Source organism: Pleurodeles waltl, chromosome 3_1, assembly GCF_031143425.1.
Source record: "Pleurodeles waltl isolate 20211129_DDA chromosome 3_1, aPleWal1.hap1.20221129, whole genome shotgun sequence".
NCBI lineage: Eukaryota > Metazoa > Chordata > Amphibia > Caudata > Salamandridae > Pleurodeles > Pleurodeles waltl.
In genome coordinates this window covers 1,013,617,768-1,013,640,544 of record NC_090440.1, presented here as the reverse complement: position 1 = coordinate 1,013,640,544, position 22,777 = coordinate 1,013,617,768, and the positions used below count along the sequence as shown (strand labels likewise).

The window sequence follows — 22,777 nt, the reverse complement described above, 5'->3', positions numbered from 1 at the left end:
GTCGATCCGTGTCGACACCGAACTCTCGGTGTTGATGCTTCTCTTTAGCACTCTCTCGGTCCCGAGGAGGCTGTGTGCCGGTGTCTCGACCGGAGTCGGACGATCTCGACACTGAATGGGCCTTTTTCGGTGCCGATTGTTGGTCACCGTGAATTTGGGTTGAGCCATGGCCGGTTGGCAGTGGCGTCCCCTGGGCCTTTTTGCCTTTTTTAATTTCTGATCTCGACGTCTTACTCACAGTTTTTGTATTGTCGAGTTCGTCGGAGTCTGAATCCTGGATGGAAAAGGATTCCTCCTGTTCCTCTTCTGTCTCGAACTGTCGATGCTCCTTTGGCGTGGATGCCATCTGCAGTCTTCTCGCTCGACGGTCGCGCAGAGTTTTTCGGGACCGGAACGCCCGACAGGCCTCACAGGATTCTTCGCTGTGCTCGGGTGACAGGCACAGGTTACAGACCGAGTGTTGGTCCGTATAGGGATATTTGTTGTGGCATTCAGGGCAGAATCGAAACGGGGTCCGTTCCATCGGCGTTGTTCTCCACGCGGTCGGGCCGACTAGGCCCCGACGGTGTGCCGAAATCTACCCCGAAGGGCACTGAAGCGCTTCGATGTTCAAAGCGTTGTCGTATGTGTTTATCTCGAACCGGATCGCAACGATACCGTCGAAAATCTTCCGTTTTCAGCTATCTTTCCGTTCCGAAACTCGGAGCGACAGGAACACGTCCGAACCCGATGGCGGAAAGAAAACAATCGAAGATGGAGTCGACGCCCATGCGCAATGAGCACAGAAGGAGGAGTCACTCGGTCCAGTGACTCGAAAACACTTCTTCGAAGAAAAACAACTTGTAACACTCCGACCCAACACCAGATGGCGAGCTATGCAGACCATGTGTATCTACAGCGACAGATGCCATCGAACATAATGTTTTTGAATATTTTTCTGTGAAAAACTCAAAAATTGAGAGCTCAATGCTCCAGGATCCTCTCAGAAGAAGCCAGAAAAAAGAACTGACCTAGCTGTGAACCAACTGTCACCTCTCCTTCACCCCTGAGGCATGGTGGGATACTGGAGGTTCTCAGGGTCTTAAAAGGCATGGTGCCAAATTTTGTGTTTTTCTGTATTAAACCTGCATGCAGCCTATTGGCTAATAATGCTCTATTGTTTTCAATGTAGTTTTTTTTTTCTTTTTTCACATGTGTTGCTGGTACTTCTTTTTCTCTGCCCGGCTATGGGGCTTTAGAACGTTTTTTCTTGTAATTATAAAGGAGAGTGTTTGGAAAAAAAAAGGAAAAAAACTCCATAGAAATAAAGCATTTTAGCCTGTTTATCATTATAGTCTGCATTGCTGTTATACCCATGTATACATGAGTCTGGTATGAAAATTGTCTACTAAAAAATGATATATTTTTCATATATATTTCATACTTATACATGTGTGTTTGTGTATATGCTCCGGGAACCCCGCACGGGGGCGTGAATATTCAATGTTTATGACTATTGATGAGGATCCCCTGGAAGAGAACAGTTGAACCCACCAAGTCCCGTCAACTTTTAAGTTGGCGGACTTGCCGGCATTGTTGGACTAATTTGCTGATTGTCGTCCTTCCTTAGCCAGCGCTATATGACTTCATTCTCTCCAACAAGTTTGTATTGGACACTGGAGGTCACTGGATTGGTGGCCCCAAGGACTTTAAGGATTCCGGTGGAAGGTGGACGTAAGGTGAGGCGTGGTGGATTTGGCGAAGTGAGATATGCAGTGGCTATTGGGTTCTGCATGGGTCAGGAGTGGCAAGGAACGGTCTATTGCGGTCATTTGCAAACATTTGTGGATTTCTGCCCCCCGCCCCCCACCCCGTGTCTCCGGTCCAGTTTTTAGTTTTGTCACAGGAGGGTGCAACAACTTTGGAGGGAGGTGTGGTAACTAAGTCTGAGGTATCGGACAAAAGTAATTGGAAGTGCCCAGTTGTTTTCTGGATTGGATTGGATGTGGTGTTGCAACTGGGTCGCCAAGGACTTATATTTAGGGAAGACTGTCAGAGGCTGTGGAAGCAGCTAGTTTACAACAGGTGCAGACTGCGGTCCACGTGCTCTCTTCCTGATAGTGAACTGATTGCAAGCTGAACTAACTAAATCATGGATCATGTCTAAACATATGTAACTCTTGATCTGACAGATAAGTCAAGTAAGTGGAGACTAGTTTCCGCAGGCTTTCCTACTTTGTGGCCGTGACCCTCAGTTTAATGAGGTGTGGCAGTGTGTTTTCTAGTTCTTAAAGGCTGGATGATATTTTAAGGACTGTAAAAAAAAAAAAAAAAAAATTTATAGATCCAAATATTCCTTGACAGAAAAAAGACACTCAGGAAAGGAAAGGCCACCCAACCATTAAGAGAAAGCGAGAATCGCCATCTTTCCTTTCAGCTAAGAATCAGAAGTTAAGAATGAATCCGGAACATCAGACTCATTTCTCCCATCTCGCGAATGTTTGAGAAATCAGTGAAAGTTCCTTATAAATTTGACTTCTTGAAGGATCCTGTTGCCGCTATTTTTACTATTCCTGAAGGAACAGTGGCCCTTCCACATCCAATTTCCCCAATAAAAAGTTAAAGTAGTCTAGTATGCAAGAAACGGTAAAAAGAAATGGGCTTCAAGTGGAAGGGGGGGGGTGGAGGTTGAGTCTCCGGGAAATGTTTCTGAAACAACTAAGCTGACCTGTGCTCCAATAATTAATAAGCTTGCTACACTCCCAGAGGTTCTAAAATACATTAATGGGCGATTTTAAGGTGAACCTTAACATAGTTAAAAGTGGCAGAAATGTAGCCTACTCAAAACAAGAGGCTAGTGTTTGTATTAATGAGCGAAGTGTTAATGATGTCTGCTGTACTGGGGGAAGATTTAGTGAATCCTTGTTGTTCCGAGCCACTAGAAAAGGGGCAAGCCCATAACCCAGTAATTTCAACTGAAAAGATGTCTTTAGGCCAGATCCTAGTCCAACCCCTGCAACAAATTAAACACCTGGATGATCAATCTAAGCAACTAGATGCGCAAACTACTAAAAGGCAAAGGAAAAAAACAATGTAAAGCCCGAAATAAGATAAAGGGTGCCAAAACAGTTACTTTTGATGCTTGTGTTACTACTCTAAATATCTCAGCCACAGGACATGGGAATAAAAAGAGCTCTGAGCAATCTCAAAATAAAAAGTGTAGCCCCCTGGGCACTAAGTTGTACCCACTATAACACTCAAAGGGGTGGATAAGATCTCCTGGAAACAAATGAGTTTACTTAACGTCGGGGAACAAGTATTTAAGGAGCATTATAGTCCCCTTAATACTATGGAATGAAAAAATGTGAACCTGGAACCACCAATTTCCAAAATACAACAAAGGTCTCTGGGGATGTCAAGACAGGTAGTAACCGAGGGGTTGAAAAGTGAGATCATAAAAGTTGATGGACAAGGAATGATAAATAGCAAGGTACCAACTGAAGGTGTTTTTGCACGAAGTGCACATAATGTAGAGGACTCTGAGAATAAGGGAACAAGTCCTGTTACAAAACAATTGGACATTGCTGTGCAAAGGGTGAAGGGAGACGATGTACATATAGGGACTATATTGGAGGCTAAATTGGTAAACCGGTCTGATGAACGGATGGATTTGACCCGTCAGTGGTGGTCTGATTTGGAGCTTAGCTCCAGAGCCCCGATTATTAATCCAAGTGGCCCAGTTTTGGCTGGCAAAGAAGTCTCTAGGAGAAAACATGCTCCCTCCTCCTCCTCCTCTAGCTGGACCCCCATACATCTCTGCCACTCTCTTTACGTGGTTGTAGTACATCAAAAGGTAATCAGGAGGCAATAGCCTCGAAGAGTATTTGTCTACACTCTCTTTGGGTCATTCTACGTCAAGGTCCTGCCATGTGTTTTGAAACCGGCTGGAGTGGAAGGCAGGTGCATACTCAACCTCCTTGAGTTAAAAAAAAGAAAACAAAAACAAAAACAAAAAAACCTCCTCCTGCTCCTCACTGTGGGGTTCCGGGGTTAACAGTGCAGATTGGTCATCCTTGGCCTCGTAGCCTTTGAAGGAATGCCAAATTTCCTCAAGGAGTCGCTGAACTCCTTTTTCCTCAGTATGAGGGCAGACATTTTCACCCTCAAGACTCGTTTTCTTCTCAACCTGGAGCTCTTTTGACCAGCGTCAGCCATAGGTGTTGGTTTCTTTTTTGCGTTGATGGTTCCCCAGTCTCCAATGCTCTTGCCTTCTCATTTGCCTCCTCTTGAGCAGAGGCTTGCGTCAAGACTTTCGGTGGTTCCTTTGGCCCTGCGGTATCCTTTGCTCTGGATCTGTGTGGCTCTTTTGACCTTTAGTTGATAACTGCTTTGGCGCCAGGGCTGCTTTATGAGGCTCATGGTCTGAGAACTTAGTGTCCGTGCCTTTCCGCAGCTTTACTTTTTCCTTTCCGCAGCTTTACTTTTTCCTTGTTGTCGTACTTTGTCCCCTTTTAAGGCACCTGAACTTCTTCGGGTCGGCCTCAAAATATTTCCATGTCCTGGTCTTCTCGTCTTGCTGTTTCAGCCTCCTCAACGTTCTCCCCCCCTAATCACTTGAGGCTGAGATGTCCGAGCGATTCCTGTTGGTGTTGTCGTCACAGTGTAATGCTTCATCCTGTGTTGGCTTCATACCTTGAAAATCTTTGGCACCAATTCCACACAGGACTCGCAGTCTTTGCTTCGGCAAAGTTGCCGACCTCATTCTGGGAAAAGGGGAGGAGGGGGGTCTCTCTTGGCAAAGTTATGACGGCAACTAGGGGAAAACTTTAAAGGGGTTTTTCCATGACCCTTCTCTCTCCATTATCCATCGATGGTGAGGTTGCTGGTGGGGTCCACTGCTGGGCCGAGAAGGTTTCCCCTCTCTAATCCATAGGTTTTCCTCTCCTTCCTCTATAATTTTAGCTTATTCTACAACTTTTGGAAATATCTGGAAAAAAAAAAAAAATCAGAGCTCCTATATCGTGCTTAAGAATCTTAAGATAACAACTACGCACAAGAACATTCAGGGAGCCATCTGACATCACACAAAGAACTGGTCTAGCACCAAATGGTGGTCTACAATGCCCAGAAGGGGAAAAGGAAAAAATATCTATATATTATATTTAAAGACTAGACCCAACCAATAGTTGACTGAATAATGCACAGCGTTTGTATCCAGATAAGGATTCATGCCCACTGTAAAACGTATTGTTGCAAGAATGAATTACATTGTTTAAAATAGGAACATGAGTAGGGAGAGACAAGTATATGGACTGCTGGCCCGAAGCTGCACCTTTGTTGGAAGAATATTTCCATGAGTAATCCTTACAGGTAGCAAGCACAGTGGCCCAAGAAGCAGTCTAAAAATGTATGCAATGTCTATGTGAGTCTAGAATGCCACCTGTGCTGCCTTACATCTTGTGGAATGGGCAGTAAGTGTTAGACATAGCTAAATTATTTTCTTTCGTAATCTTTCAATATGCACAACCTATCCACCTAGGAATAAACGCCTTTGATCACTTCTGGTGATTTTAGTCCAAACAACAAAGTATCACCAACACTTTAGGGTCCTGCAAGGATCCCAGTTGCTTATATTTTCCACAATGAGGAAAAGAGTTACTGCCTCGAACATGGAATTTTATCAAAACCTTAAGAATTTAAAAAAAAAAAAAAAAAAAAAAAAAAAAGACTTGACTGCAATAATTTCGTTACGGATGAATGGATCCTTAAAGTGGAAACTTAAAGGGTGCCAATCCTTCCTGCAAGGGTATAGACAAGTACAATGATAAAAGGTCAAGTTCAAAAGATACCAGAGGCTTAAACAACCTCTGCATGGAGGAGGTGGGTGGGGGGGTGGGGGGGGGGGAGACCCAGTTTGAAATTCCAATGTGGAGCAAGATCTCCATCTTTGAGGCGCAAGTGTAGGACAAAAGCAAGCTGCAAGACTGGAACTATGGTCATTGTATGGAGGTTGAGTAAACGACGAAAATTATATCCAACTATTTTCAAATTAAGTAAAACATTAGAACCATTCTGTCAGAAAAAACACTTTACTAAATTAGCATTAGTGGTGACTTTGAAAAATATGGGAATGTTCACCGATAACAGAAAACAGTACCTGTCAGTGCTCTTAGCTTCACAGAGCATGCCACATAATCATCAAAATAGATGCGGCCATTCTTGCTGTAACGCTTTACAATAGCATTTAAAGTCTGATGACTTAATCTATAACCTAAAGAAAAGAAAAAAACAGAAAGGGAATGCATGTGTTAAAGCTAAACAAAATAATTCAATATTCCTCAACCCATCCACTATCCTGTGCTCTTTCGAACTAAAATACCCACACTCACAAACAATATGAACTGGAAGAGCTAATAGAAGCCCAAGTTCATACCTTTAGACATGTAGCATAATCGTTTATTGAAGTATGTACAACAGCATTTCTTTTATCTTGCAATGTTGGCAATATTCTACTTGAAACCAGTTGTCAAACTCGGTATCCAGTGACTTCAGCACTGGAAACCACTTTTCAAAAGTATCAACTTTTCCTCTTTATTTTTTTACATCTTGTTTATAGACATTTTATATAAAGAAGACAGTAACATACAGTTCTTCAATACACAATATTGTTACAAGACTGTATTTTACATTTTCTAGTCATGATCTTGTAAGGTATTACAGTGGCTGTTTAGTTAGCATGTATCACATCCTAGACTGAAAATATATTGACTCATTGATATGCAAGGACATGCAGAGAACAAAAAAAGGGCTGCAACACTAAAACCTATAAAGTTAAACTAAAACCAAATATCCTGCTGTGGTTCAATTTGAGTACCTATGTCTGAAGTACACATATTTGACTCCTTTAATAGTGAAGCTGCGGGTTAGATAGGAATTATGGCACAAGGATGAGCTATACCATAATTAATTTGCAGATTTTATTGGCCCCATCCTTTTGTATGTGACATTGCACTTGTGGACATAAACTGTCTCATGTAATACAATTCAGTGGTTGTGGTTTGCATTAATGGCGTAAGGGGGGAGGGTGCGTGGGGGAGGGCGTTTTGGGGTAGTGCATCATCCTTATTAAGCTCATCCAGTTTGGTCCATAGTTCAAACTAATAATCAGATACTGGGATCTTCAAAGGTGATTAATTTCTTCTGTATGTAGTAGAATAGATTAGACTTCTGTCCGTTGTTTGGAGCTCTAGTTGCCACCTCTTGATAGAGCAGGACCACTGTGGCATTTAATTTCATCATGATCATAACATTCGGTAAGTAGAAAAGGGAGGTCCAAGAACTTTGAGGTGGCTCTTCCAGTCGCAGGCTGGAGAACCTGTCTCAACATGCAGCACTGAGATTTATTTATATTCAAAAGTTCTGTGATTTGGGTCGGGTTGTCGGTGATTTGTGGCTATTGCCCATTTAGGCCTGGACTTTCCCATAACATGTGTCAGAAGCTGGCCCTATCTCAAGAGCCTGACGCGGAGGTAGTGGGGGTAAATCTTATGTAGTATATCCAGGCCAAAGATGCTCTATGGAGGATACTGAATTGTATGTACTATTTGTGGGTCTTCACAGACACCAACTCCTCTTGCTCATGAGAAGATGGTTTTCTCTCTGAATGAGCAAATTCTTCATTCTACAGTGGTGTGACTAGGGCTCCTTGCTGCCTCAGCAGAACAACCACCTAGTCTGATTTCCCTTCTCCTCATGCCACACACAAAGCCTCAAACCTTCACTCCACATCCAGCTGTGGTGATACATGTTGTGTCCTAAGGTCCTTCAGCAATTTTGATAAATAAAAAAATAAATAAGAGTTAATCGGTAACAGTCATTTGCAGATCTCAAATCAAAGCTGTACTTCATCAATTACAGGGCCTAAACTGCTCAACAGCAAGAAATGAACTAGCTACGGATGACTACTACTTTTTTCTTAGAAGGCCTATTCAGATATATCCACACATAAAATAATATTTGTATACAATTTTCATGTTTGTTTCATACCCATTGCTGTGATTGCTTGACCTAGTTCATGCGGCTCCACTGTACCACTTCTGTCTTGATCAAACATTATAAAGTTCTGCTTCCAGGCATTTAGTGCTGCCCACAGCTCCTTGAACTCATTAAATCCCATTTTCCCAGTGTGATCCCTCTGATGTAAAAGTTAAGAAAACATACATGGAAACGGCAAAAATAAATAGCATAGAAGTCCCATTTCCCAACAATCTGCCACCCACCAACTATGCATCCTTACATCTGCTGATTGAATTTTCATTTTCTTAGCCTTCACAGGTGAGTCGAACAGAGGAAAGAGTAAATCAACTAGGGTTTGCGAAGGGTGTTCATTTTGCATTTGAGACAACACTTCACCAGATTTGTAGACGTTTAGCACCAATATTGAAATGAGTGGTGAAATTGAATCAGGTAGTATAGGGTTGGCAAATAGTACTACAGGACACAAATTAATAGAATTAACAAAATAATAATTAGAGGGATGTTTACTCCTGCAATGTCCAACATATGTGATGACTGCTGTCAAAAGATGTGAAAGCCTTTGTCAATTCGAGAACAAGTGACTAACCCAGATAAGCAGGTTGTACAAGGTTCTTTCAGCCTCCAACATTACTTGGAAAGATAGACTTTCTGATCAAAGGGCATCTTAAACTGAACTTAGATAGAATCTAAGAGCAAATCATCAAAACTACCTTTCGTTAAAACTTTATCTGTTGGAACACTGGAGAACTGGAACCTAGACATTGCCCTCCTTAGCATGTCTGCAAAGGAGGAGCTTGCCTCCCTAGCAAGTTTTGGGGGTGAAAGTAGGCCTAGGGCTGGAGAAGAATCCAAACCACTAGACGTAGTTGGGTCAGATAACCAGCTGTCCTCTCTACAAGGTTCCAACTCATCTAACGCATATCCATCATCTTTCTCAGCAGGACCAACACGAGAGGATTCTTGTGGCAGACGATCAGAGACAACAGGCATGACTGGAGCCGTTCCAGACGTTGAGATGGCAAATCGTGGGCATCACCAATTTCAGATGGAGAGGGATTGGACTTTGATCGGCTCCACCAGTCATCCGATACCGGCACCAAAGGTGTAAACCCTGAAGGGCTGTGTACAGGCACTGTAACCGCTTTGCCAACTGACACCGAAGGCATAACTGAAGCAGAGGGCATAACTGCTGGCGTGGATACAGTCAAGGAACTTCGCACCTCCTTGGGACCCTGCCGACGCTCCATGGGGAGGTGACTGACCAAAGACCGCATGAAGGGAACCAGAATATTCATGCAGCTGGTCTAGACTCCTCCTATCTCCTGGAAAGGCGGGGCGGGAGATGCATGGCAGACTCCGACCTCGTCTTTCAACCAAGGAATGATGGGATGTCTAATGCAGTGAAGTCTGCAACTTTTGTTACTTCAACCTACTTGCAAGACTTACCTTTGGACGTCGATGTGGTATTGCGTCCACGAGAAAGACTCCTTGAACTGCCCTGTGAACGGACATTAGTCTGAGAAAGACCTCATTCAATAGGAAGACCGAGATGACTCATACATTCGTGCTGCTAGCAGCCTCAGCCGATACTCTCGTAGACCTTTTGGCCAAAGTTACAGACAGGAGACGCACTCGTCGGCGTCATGGTGCATGCCAGGCACTGGGTCTGTAGCCGACATTTGTCCTCCACAGTTTTAAACCCCCAAGACACAGAAAGGACACTGTTCTAGTACGACAAAAACTAGAAGTAGGCCAAAAAACAACCTGATCAACTGTTACTAGACCGCGTTGCAAGCGCCCAAAAAAAAAAAAAGGGGAACTGCCGTCAGCGAGGGAGTTATTTGGACTCAAGATAGTCATATTCGGGGGACAACGTCGATACGGAGTCATGCGAAGCCCTCTACTGACCCACAGATGAACTGTGGAGGAAGTTTCTAGGTCCAGGCTCACGCCTGGGGTGGGGGGGAATAATAAGGAGGGAGTCTGTGGCTAGATGTCTCTATAAGATATATAAAGTAATTGGAACTGCCACCAGCGTGTGGGGAGGAGGGCGGGCGCTTGTGAATCTACACCACATGTCATGAACAGATGCTTATTGGGCAGGTAACATTTTCTGTTCTATGGCATGTGTGGCTGCTGATACGCATGCTCTACATAGACTGTAAAGCAGACTCTCCATGAAAGTGGTAGCTAGCCTGTGGGGAGTTGTTGTTGACTGGAAAAAGTGTTTGTAGCTCAGCCTGACCAACATTGGCTTGCTGACATGCTAGTTCATCTACACAGTAATGTTTTGTAAATATATGTGGTGTAGACCATGTAGCTGCCTTACAAATGTCAGCTACAGGTATGTTTCAAAAGAAAGCCACAGTGGCTCCTTTTTCCTAGTAGAATGTGCTCTAGGAGTAACAGGTAAATGTCTTTTTGCTTTAGCATAGCAAGTTGGTATGCTGTTTTTAGATATTGGATTGTCTTTGGAAGGTAGTGAAAAAGGTACAAAGCGGTTTAGTTTTCCTAACGTCTTTGATTCGGTCAATCTAAAACGCAAGTGCTTGTTTAACATTTAGAGTGTGTAGAGCTCTTTCCACAACGGAGTCAGGCAGCGGACAGAAGAATGGTAGTTCAATGGATTGGTTGATAAGGAATTGGGAAACCAACTTCAGGTTTGTGTGAAAGAACACACATTGTCACTAGGAATCTGGAACAAAGGTTCTTTCAGGGTTAGGGCCTGGAGCTCACTAGTACGTCTGAGTGACGTGATAGTGACTAAGAATGCCACTTTCCAAGAAAGACACTGAAGGGGGCATGAATGAAATGGCTCAAAAGGAAGGCCCGTGGGCCTAGTAAGCACAATATTGAGGTTCCACGGGGGTGCAGGAGGCATGCTAGGTGGAATAACCCTTTTTAAAGCCTTCCATTAAAGTTTCGATGACTGGGATTCTAAACAAGGAAGCAAGATGTCTGTTCTGTAGATCTGCAGCTATAGCTGTGAGATATAAGTGGATGGAAGTGTAAGCTAAATGTGGCTTTTGTAAATATAGCAAACAAATGATGTCTTGGACAGTACGGATTAAAATACAGGATGCTTTCAAGGAGTTTAGGGAGGCAGCAGACAAAGTAGTGTTCTAAGGCAAGAATGAACAGAGCCTTCAGTGAAGGGACTCAAACAAGTAGAACCTTCTCATGGGTGTTAACGACGTGCACTGATAACACATAGAAACTGGGCATCTTTGGAGGTGATGGCAAAATAATAACTTGGCCATCTGATTTTTTAGACATCTTCAAGCAATTTTAATGAGAGGCTATATGCAGTTTGCTTACGTTATCCTTCTTGCAAAAATAGCTGTCTTGGTTATATTTGCCATGCGCACTAAACCTCTGGATTGCTGGCTCTGAGAGTTCAACTCCCAATGCAGAATTTTTATGGGGCTGAACTCTGTTGATAATCACTAAACAGCGATTGTATTGTTGCCTACGCTTTAAGGTATGTATAAAACTTAAAGACCAACATAGCTCCTATTATCAAAGATATTAAGGTTCATAACTACTGTAGCTTAAAAATCAACTGGCACAAGTCTAAGATATTTCCACTTACAAATGGTGCCACCATTTTCCACACAGGAGTACCCTGTCAGATGGAAAGAAGGCAGGTAAAGTAATCTGGCATCCATGTGACCAGAGATACAGAAGAACAGTGGTTCTTCCTTAGAGGGGCAACAAGTGCGAGTTGAATACTGGCTCTGGCATCCATTATCAAAGAGGGTGCATAAAATGATTGCACTACTAAAATTTCTATATTTAACCACATTCCAAATTAATTTTGTTCCACCCTAAACAAGTGTTTCTATTTGCGGTCTTGGGAGCCAAACACCCTCGTAAAAGAATGGAAGTTCTGCCCAAATCTGTGACTAAAAGGGAGTTTTGTTGGTGCCAGATCCGCAGCTCTACTTAATTGCACAGGTACAATTATGATAAACATAGGTTCAGTGATCCATATTTGCTAATACACTTCTGGATAAAGGGGACGCTGGTCATGCCCCACTTCCTGTAAATGACTCTGTGCAAGATGCCGCATTTTCACTGTGTTGATGTGGGCACTAATGAAATCCCGAGTTGGGCCTAGTGGGTAATTGCAAAATGGGTTGGTGTTGATATACGAAGACCAAGAACCTAGCCATCATGCACAGGACTCATGAATGAAAGAAGTATTCTATTTTGATCAAGTATCCAAGGAGCCGTTTTAGCAAATACAATGTTTCACCCCATCTATTTCTTGCAGTTTTATCTACTTCAGCTCTAAAGTGGATACAACATTACTCCTACAGTTTCCAAAAAAAGCTTCATTGCAACAGAAACAAAAACATGAAATCTGAAGCTGTGTTTTTATATCTGAAATAGGTTAAAAAATAGCTAATTTTCCACAATAGTTCAAAGCAGGTGGCATAAATAAATTTAAAAACAATAAACAAAATGTTAAAAATTAAAACAGACACTAAACAGTCGCCTGGGATAATATGACCTTACAAGGAACTAAGTATTTAGAAGAAAAAAAAAAAAATCTTCATATTCATTATTTAAGGATACATCCAGCATGGCTATCATAACTCTGCACGTCTCCAAGCTGAAAGCTGAAAACAAACAAAACAGGCATTTTAAACATGAATTCAGCTGCAATTTTTACAACCTTTTACATAATTTAAAGAGAGGAAGTTGAAAAGCAAATGAGTTTAGACAGACATAGAAGTTCATTTGGCAAAAAATGAAAAAGAGAAGGATCTTTTTTCTAAAATTACCCTTTTTGTCAGCTGGTGAACTCTGCTATTCAACCAGGGTAAGTAGAACAGATGATGTGCACTGACAAGTTGATTCAATCTTACTATGGACAGCCTTTGTTTTTGTTGCAGGAAGCACTAAATTCCATGCTTTGTGATGTACTTTTGGCTCTTCCATAGGACAGATATCATGTATATCTGAACGTTGCTTTTCAATATATGATCGCATTGGCAAAGAACCAATGTACTGGCCAAGACAACTGGCTGCTTTCCTTTCTAGTCTGTTTATTGTGCTCAAGGACAAATGACAATAGCAGCACCCAGCCATGTTAATGGTATGAAAAACAAAATAATGTCTTCTAGACTTTTAGGATGGCCTCTCGGTTTTATGATGCATGGAGCATCAATCTATGCACAAGCCATCTAGAACTTACAGAAAACAATGGCCTAATCTAGAGTTTGGCAGATGGGTTATTCCGTCACAAATGTAACTGATATCCCATCTACCTTATTACAAGTGATGTAGGATAAAACATAATTGTAGTAAAAGCAGACGGGATATCTAACGTTTGTGACGGAATAACCAGTCCGTCCTGATGTTTTCTAAAGTAACATAATGGCTGAAACATTGAGGGTTGTGGAAACAAAATGCACACTATCACGCAATGCAGCAGATACCTTACAGAATATTTTGTATAATTTTCAAACAGTCAGTCTTCCATTGGTTAAGCCAATGACGTTGCTTGCTCAGCATTGAAAAATCAAGACCAACTGGCTTTGCTAGGACTTGTAAGAAAGAGCTGACATTCTTAACATAAGTCCTCATACGAAATGTTTATCTACTGCAGAAAACCCATATTCTCATACAACAGATGCAGTTCTTTGAAGAAAAAATAATAATAATAATTCTGAATCAAACAAATACGTAATATAATGATGGATATGTTAAAACGTAAAAATTGCAGAACAAAAAGGCTTAACATCTTAGTTAAGATTACTTGGTGACACTTTATTCACAGAATATTTTCATTTAGGACACACAATGAATCTAAATACTTCGCAGAACATCTTGGTGTGAATCAAGCAAAATTAGCAAGGCTTTAAACAGTAAGCAGTAGGAATTTTAAAGAGAAAAAAAAAAAAAAAAAAAAAAAAAAAAAAAAGAAGAAGTACAGACATACCACAGTGAATATTGCTTCTACACAAAATGAGGAGCAAGCACATACTACGTCCACGCTCGGGACCCAAGAACTGACTGCACTAACCCATCACCACAGGACTATTACTAGCATCTAGAGAAATAATGTATATAGTTGTGAAACAATTTAGGATATTTTTTTTTTTTTTTTTAATTAATTCTTGTGTGCCCCAGATAGTAACTTCAACATGACTAAGAGTCCAGAGCGTTACATTTCTAGAACGGTGGCAGCTCTTCAATGACACCTGAACAAGCCAATTATGGAGCACAGACCTCACATCAAAAGCAGTGAGAGGAGCCGTACTCTGAGCTTTTTTTTCTCCCTTTTTAACAATTAAATCAAAGGACAAGGAAGCTGACACACATGTACCCCGTATGCATAAATTATTTGAAGAAACTGCAAATAAATTTGTCTGTGTTCGCAAGATAGCGAGACATGCATTCTTAATAATGCGCCAACCTAATGTGTCAAAGAAAAAAAAAAATATATCAAAAAGCCACCCAACAATTGCAAGTTCACATTGACCTTTGTTAACGTACACCATTTTCTTTACAGAAGATATTCCAGGAAGCAGGCTTTGTTCACATTCGAATATTCACATCTAAAAATCCAGTGAGTAACTGCACCTCAGAAGAAAAAAAAAAGGCAGTGGTCGCATCCAATGTTCTGAGTGTTCCCTACTTTTTATATATGGACACGTGAAGGCTTTGTTTTCAGAGGAACAGGAGAGGAGGTTGCGTCACGGACAGAATGAAATAAAACAGATGTTTCAATTGAACAAGTTAGTTACATTCAATAATGCTTCTCGTGGTGGAGATCCTATACAGATTCCTCACCTTTAGAATAGCCTCAGGTGCCAGACTGGATCCAGAAGAGCTAGATGTAGTCTCTACCCGATAATGCATTACTGAAGGTAAGTAACTTGTTCATCTGAGAGACTTCTAGCTGCAGATTCCTTACCTTTGAACAAATACCCAAGCCTTTTTCTCCTGGCAGTGGACAAAATTTCTAAACTAGAAAGTCCCACAGGACTGAACGGGCGAAAGGCCCATCCCTGTGGATCTAAATGTCCAGGAAGCAGCATTTGGGAAACTTATATGGACACCCACATTGCTGCCTGACACATGTCCAGTACCAAGACTCCACGAGTTAACACTGTGGTCGCATCATTTCCTCTGGTGGAATGGGTTCACTAGGCTGCTTTTTAGCCACAACGTAGCAAAGTTTTGAAAAGAGAACGAGCTAGCATGTTTCTGTACTGTCCGACCTTTCTTTGCACCCAGAGTTGGTCATCCACCTGGAACTCTTTTCTGCGGTCAAGGTAGAACGGCAATCCTCTTTTTGGGTCCAGATGAGCAGAGGGAGCGGGGGGACTTCGGGGGAGCATCTCTTTCTTAGAGGGATGCGGGGGAGCCAAGAATGTGGGCACAGCGACAGCCTGTCCCAAATGAAATGGAAAAAAGAGGTACAGGCGCAAAGCACCCTTTTATCAGGAAACCCTGAGGTATGGAAGCTTGGATGACGAGACCTGCAGTTCACTCACCCTTCGGCCAGATGTTATAGCCACAAGAAAGGCTGTTTTGATGGTGTGCATCCAGAGGGGACAGTTGATAAGTGGCTCAAAAGGAGCACACATGAAGTACATGCAAACCAGATTCAGATCCTACTGAGGCATAATGAAGGGCAAAAAGCGAAACATATGTACAAGCCCTTTTAGAAACCTATATACAATAGGGGACTTAAAGAGGGTTGGTTAAGCAGCTGCAGAAAAAGGGACAAAGCAGTTAGCTAGCCTTTAGGAGTGCCCCGTGCAAAGCCCTGCTTGGCAAGGAACAAAATAAATAAAAGAACAGAGAGAGAAGCAGAAAGAGGATCTAAAGACTTCTCTGTACAATATTTTACAAATCTTTGCCAAAGGCAGGCATATACATTTTTAGTGGAGAAACGTCAGACTGCTGAAATAATATTAGACTTCGGGAGGAGGGTCGATGGCTGTCAACTGTTGCCGCTCGATCTCCACACATGAAGGCGCAGAGTTGACAGGTTTGCGTGGAGAACCCTCCCCTGCTGGTGCAACAGAAGATCCTCCCGAAGGTGCAGTCTGATCAGAGGATCAATGCTAATTTTCATAAGCATGGGATACATACTCTCAGTGCCCAATCCGGATCCCGGTCGTTCTTCTTTTACTTGAGAACTCTGGGCAGGAGTGGTACGAGTGGAAATGAGTGCAGCAGGCCTGGGCACCACTTGTGATGAAGTGTCCCAGAGCGATTGCCGCCTTGGAAAGTCCAACATGCGATAATGCTGACATTGCACATTCTCGTCGGAGCTGAACAGACCTAACCAAGGCTCTCCCCACTGCTGAAAGAATCCTTGTGCCACCTCCGATTGGAGAGACACTTTGTGATTCACTAGGCATCGATGGATGAGTTTGTCTGCGCGGGCGTTCTGAGAGCCTTCAAGGTGTTGGACCACCAGGATTATGCTGTTCCAGTCATGTTCAGAGACGCAGGGCCTCTTGACAAAGAGTCCACGACCCCACCCCGCTCTGCTTGTTGCAGTACCACATGGAGATGGTGCTCGTGAACAAATGCACTAACTTCCCCTTGACAGAGGGACGAGATGCTTTCAATGCTAGCAGGATTGCTGGGAGCTCCAGCAGAATAATTTGGAGTTCATATTCCGCTGGAGACCAGAGTCTATGGATCTCGACCTCTCCCAGATGACCATCCCATCCTAGAAATGACGCATCTTTCTCTACTGTGAGGTCTGGTTGGGGAAGGGAGAGGAGTCTGCCTCAACTGCGGTTAGTAATCCAGCCCTGCAGGACTTTCACAGACTCTCCGAGATCGGAACCATGTCCTCCCATAGCTTGGGGAGCTTGCGCAGAACGGTGGTGTGGTGGCACGCCCCTTTTGTGGCCATGAAAAAGGTGAAAAGCAGACGATGAATCGGAAATGGAGGGAGGTGCAGAGCTGGACCTAGCGTTGGTTCCAAACTCAGCAAATCAGCTGACAGACTAGGTGAAGTCAGTCAGTTTAGACTTCTTCTTGTGCCTCTTTCCTGAGTATCCCAAGGACCTCGGGTGGGAAGACTAGGACTTGGTGCTCTTGGAGCGTTCCGCAACCTTCTCGGAGTTGCGCAGTATGGCTTTGACTGCTGAGCCACAAGCAGCTTTAGGGACCGCTCCTTCAAAGCCTTTGGCACCATGCCCCAGGAGTCAGAGCACAACTTGAAGTTGTGATAGCACTCGAAACACCATAGGTAGATTAGGTGACTGTCTCTAACCGACATGGTGTGGCGACAGTAGCCACACAGCTGCAACCCTACCTCCCTAGAAGTCATCTCGACACATTCTTAAAAAAAAAAAAATATATATATATATATATTCCACCCAGCGCCAATGATGCAGACACCACCATGCGGAACCGAACGGAGCCACCTGACTGCACATGCCTGGGAAACACAAAGATAATGAACCTGCAGCTAGAAGCCTCTCTCAGATCTAATACTAATAATGCAATTTATACAGCTGCTTACAGGAAGCATCCCGGTGCTTAGCAGACTTTAAAAAAAGATAGATTACATACATATATATACAAACTTTTGGTACCTAAAATTTTATATCATTAAAAGCTAATGAAAAAAATATGTTTTGAATTGCTTTTTATGAATGGATACAGTAAAAGCCTTCTTTATAAATTAAAAAGAAGATTGTTTTAAAGTGTGGAAGTGAAGTAGGTAAAAGATCCACCATCTCCCTCTGGCCTTGCTTATATTGGGCACCTTTAGCAGCATATGGTTGTTGATTTAAGAGATCTAGATTGTCGGTAAGGCTTAAGTCTTTTCCTAAAATAGTCATAGCCATTCTGAAAAAAATGCCTCTGTAAGTGAAGGTTAATACTTTAATTTTCATACTTTTAGACATTGATAACAGGTGCAAACATTTCACAGACCTATGAACAGGAGGCGTTGAGAGGGCTCCCGGTGAGATTTGGGTACACTGATCGAAAAACCCAGTCTGAACAAAAACTGAGTTGTCATCCGCAAGTGACGCAACACAAGCTCTGAAGACCTGGCCTTGATCAACCAATCGTCCAGGTAAGGAAATACAGATATACTTTCCCTTCTGAGACTTGCTGCCACCACTGCAATCACCTTTGTTAAGGCTCCAGAAGTACCTGCGCTAGAGTCAGCATCTTGGATTTCTCCTGTTTGAGAAACAGATTCAAAATCCTCAGGTCTAGGAGTAGCCTCAAACAACCGTCTTTCTTGGGGAGCAGGAAGTATCTTGAATAACAACCCTGACCCCTTTCCTGCTCTGGAACCAACTCCACCGCACCTTTTGACAATAGGGTCTGAACTTCCTGTTGCAACAGGAGATGGTCTTCTGACTAAAACGAGGGACGGGGGATGGGAGGAGGAAACTCCTGAAAAGGAAAAAGCATATCCTTTTCTCACAATGTTTAGCCATCCACGAGTCTGATGTAACTAACTCCCACTCGTGGAGATAAAGACGTAATCTTCCCCCTACAGGAGAAGTATGGTCGACAAAGGGGAGAAAACTAGGGCTGCTTCCCTTGCTGTTGTCCTCCAGAGGAAGAGGATGACTTAGGGTGCTGCTGGGTGGCCCCCCTCGTTCTAACCCTCCGTGCCCTCTAAAGGTCCGATGTGGGAGGCTGGTAGGCTGCTGGATTGAGGACTGGGTCTCCCTCAGTAAACTGCCCCACATCCAAACCCCCTGAACCTACGAAAAGGACCTAAAAGTGGTAGCAGAGGAGGCTTGCAATCCTAAAGACTTTGCAGTGGCCTGGCTGTCTTTAGAGCGCTCTAGGGCAGAGTCCGCTTTATCTCCAAACAGTTTTCCCCATTAAATGGCAAATCCGATAAGGGGATCTGTACATTCAATGAAAACCCAGAGGACCTTAACCAAGCGTGCCTCCTGGTAGCAATAGATGTACCCCTTGCCCTGGCCCCAGAGTCCATAGAGTCCAGGCCAGACTGAATTATTTGTTTCACCGCAGCCTGCGCATCAGACAGGAGTCCCCCAAATGGCCTCTGTATGTCTTGCGGCAGATCAGGTACCATGGCTTTCGCAGAGTCCATGAGGGTGTGGACATACCTACCCAGCACACAGGTAGCGTTTGCAGCCTTGAGAGCCATGCTGCAAGAAGAAAAAGTCTTCTTTGCGGATTGCTCCATCCGCTTGGAGTCCCTGTCAGATGGAATCACAGGGAAAGAGCCAGGAGCAGACCTTGTAGAGCAAGAGGACTGGACCACCAAACTCTCCGGGGTAGGATGTCCCGATAAAAACCCCATATCACCAGGCGCCACTCTATATCTTCTTGCCACAGCTCTATTCACCGCAGGCGACGAAACCGGCTTCCTCAAAAGTTCTAAAATGGGTTCAGTAAGAGCCTCATTGAAAGGAAGCAATGGGTCTGCAGAAGCCGAAGGAGGATGCAGCACCTCTGTTAATATGTTTGTTTTAACTTCCGCAGCAGGCAATGGAAGTTCTAAGAAGTCTGCTGCTTTCTTGATTACCGAGTGAAACGAAGCTGCCTTCTCTGTAAATTCCCCCGGTGAAGACAAGACCCATTCCGGGGAAGTATCCAGCCCACTGGCCGACTCCAAGCCCTGATACTCTCCCAAGTGCTCAACAATCTCTCCTTCAAACTGCCTTTGATATTCTTCCTCTTCCAAGAGACGCAAGGCCTTCCTGCGTGACCTCAATCGAGCCCCAACCTCGGCGTCGACATGGAATTTGCCAACATCAAAGACACTGGCTTCAACACCTGACAAGGTACCGGAGAGGAGGGTTGACTCTGGGGTTTCAGAGTCACTGGACTCACCTCCGTCACACAGCACTGACGAGATTAAGACCTCGATCATGCTCGGCTCTTCGCCGTTTCATATGCTTCTTCAAAGAAGCGTGGGAAGAGGATCTTCTATGGCTCCCATGACCCTTCGTTGCCTTGGCCAAAAGGAGTTTGGCCTCTCTTTCCTTTAAAGCCTTAGGATTCATGCTCTGGCAAGACGCACACTCCTCGACCTCATTCTAAGAGCTAAGGCGCCAAAGACAATCGTCATGAGGGTCAGTGACCAACATGCGACCGCCACACTCTCTGCAAGGCTTGAAACCGGACTTCCTCGGGGGAGACATTGTAACCACAAAGAGCAACAAGATGAAACCTTCAACAGAAGAGAGAGCGTGGAGAAAACAGTTAGCGTAGAAAGCACGGAAAAAAGGGAACTGACATCAGCACGCCGTCGAGGGCCTCCTATTGGCACAGTGACGTCAGACGGAGTCGCGTGGAGCCATGCAATTGTCACGCCTGTGTCAACGTGGAGAGTTGGGAAGAAGATTTTCCATTGGATGCTGGCGTAAGGGTGAATTCATAAGGTGAGGAATCCACAGGTAGTTTGTGTCCATCAGAAATACTGTGTATGCAAGTGATCTTTGAAGTGGCACATGAGTGGGCAGCTCCAGGCGTTTTGCAGCAGACTGGATGGGAACTGCTGGGTGGGAACAGATGATTAAAACTGATGAACATCCAGGAAAATGTTGAGTCGGTCATGTTCCAGAAGCAAGGGCTAAACCAAAACAAGGGCCCTCACGTCTGCCTCATATCCTTCACTGCTTTGCTATGAGACGTCTCCCTACTTAAAGTAGTGAGTCAAGCCTTTCAGATGCAGATACTCGACCAAAACTGCTAATAAAACAAAGGAACCTTTAGAAGAGCAAACATTAACAAATGTAAACATTACAACACTGTTCTTACGTGAGTAAGATCCATGGATTCCAGACTGCGTTAAACATCTTTGAAGTTCTTCTGCATCAACCTCCCCATCCTGCGAGACAAAAAAAAAAAAAAAAAAAAAAAAAAAACACATTAACATTCGTGCTCACTTTCATATACATGCATAGCATGACTGGTTTGGCTCCAGCATCTTTGCACACTACAGGGACAGACTAAATTGTAAAAATGTCTTGCAATACACCCACAAATTAAATTAACCTGAAAAATTCAATTAATTTAACTGCCCTCAATTTTTAGAGATGAGAAGAATTCCACTTTTTGTTGCTTGAACCTTGTAAAATTATGCATGCTAATTCAATCGAGAAAACAAAGAATATGCACAATAATTACTGCAGAATAATAGTTTATGTTGCACTTTATCTTAAGAAAAATCCCACAATCGGATCACTGCCCTTCAGTGGGCCAGAAAACTTTACTGAAAAAAGTCCAGTTTTTTTCACTGGTTTCCCAAAGATATCTTAAAATTCCAACCCATAACACATCAAACGGGATATGGGGGAGGGGGAGGGCTTGTTAATTGGACCCAAGCTTTATTCTGCTTGGGTTTCCCCAGAGACACACACATACAGGTTCTAAACTATGGCATTTCTAGTAGCAACAAAAGAAACTGCAAGCGATATCTAAAATGGGAAAGGAGTGACTAGCTCATGGCATTCTTGGGAAGTTGAGATGGAGAGGTACGTGGGTGGTGGTTGGTGATGAGAAGTACAAAGACAAGCGTATAACAATATTTGCAGATTCTGCCTGTCCGTCTGAACATCAAAAAATAGATAACCCATGATCTGAGGGCAAATGGGGTTTGTGGGGTTCAAAATAGACCATAAAAATTGTTAAACACCTAGACAAGTTAGGCTAATAGAATATGGCACAGTCGGTGTGAAATCTAAAATAATAGCTTCTGGCTCATTATTTGCTAGAAAGGCAAAAATATAAAAACATGATGTGAGACAATATTCATATTGGTAAGTTTCTATGAGTGGTAGCTTCAGTGTGCCTTTCTTATGTTATGGGTGATGGAAGGGGATAAAGCAGCAGGGTCATATTTATAACTATTTGTCATTGACCACTTTGGCGTAAGTGGTCTTTTGCAATTATGAGCATATATCTATGTAACCAACTCCGTATAGCATAAGGTTCATATAAAAAAAATCTATTTGTAGACTGCAAGATATAGCCAATTTGTATGTGTGGGCGACTGGTGGTGTGGACATTAAATTTTTATGAATTTCTACTACCGGTAAACTGCTGCTGGATGTTTCAGAATGTTCTCAGATCATGCTCTTTAATGACCAACTGCAATTCGTGACTGACAGGGTTTCATCTTGTGTTACTAAGGCAGGGATGTGTCCACCATGCTCTTGCTTTAAAGAGTCTTACAAAAAGCAATCCAAAGAATATTTTTATGGTTATCATTAGCAGTTACTGAGCATATGGAAATGGTCAATGTGTATCTAACAAAGACATCCCTTCTCTCCTTCACCAAACCCCTGTTACTCCTTGCGCCACCCACAAAAATCAGACAACTGCAACACAGTTGTCAAAACAATAAACTCTCATACAGGTGCTGCACTAGCGTAAGTATCAGTGGATACACTTTTGCACCCGCCATTATCTGATCAGCATCTACGCAAATGACTTCAACAAGCTTGTGGAAGATCTCTCTAACAACGACTTACTTCTTGGATAGGTGAAACATCACAACCACTATCAGTGTGCAAAGGGTCCAAAGGAAATACGAGAAACGTCTTCAAGAGGGGTTAGTTTCCTATCATTTAGTTTGCTCTTAGTGATATTCGAGACCATGGGAAAATATGCACTGAACTGGACCAAATAAATGAATCACATGGGTGAGGAAGGCTAAAATAAGATTACCAAAAGTGCCTTCCACCAATGAGGTTTCTCCAGAACTCCTTTCTTAAGGTGACAGGAAGCCTATTTTCAAGACAGTTGATGCAGTGGTCTGGTTTTTATT

The 22,777-nt window shown here is 43.1% G+C and overlaps 1 protein-coding gene across 1 annotated transcript in view; it reads right to left on the bottom strand.

Annotated features, from left to right (window-relative positions):
- Nucleotides 1-22,777, bottom strand: part of GCA (grancalcin) — a 63,499-nt gene that overhangs the window by 19,430 nt on the left and 21,292 nt on the right. The window contains exons 3-6 of the mRNA XM_069224260.1: nucleotides 20,767-20,836; nucleotides 12,598-12,641; nucleotides 8,026-8,173; nucleotides 6,137-6,250 (exon numbers count right to left, since the gene is read on the bottom strand). Of these exons, the coding sequence (XP_069080361.1) occupies nucleotides 6,137-6,250; nucleotides 8,026-8,173; nucleotides 12,598-12,641; nucleotides 20,767-20,836 (376 nt within the window). The remainder of the gene's footprint in view (nucleotides 1-6,136; nucleotides 6,251-8,025; nucleotides 8,174-12,597; nucleotides 12,642-20,766; nucleotides 20,837-22,777) is intronic.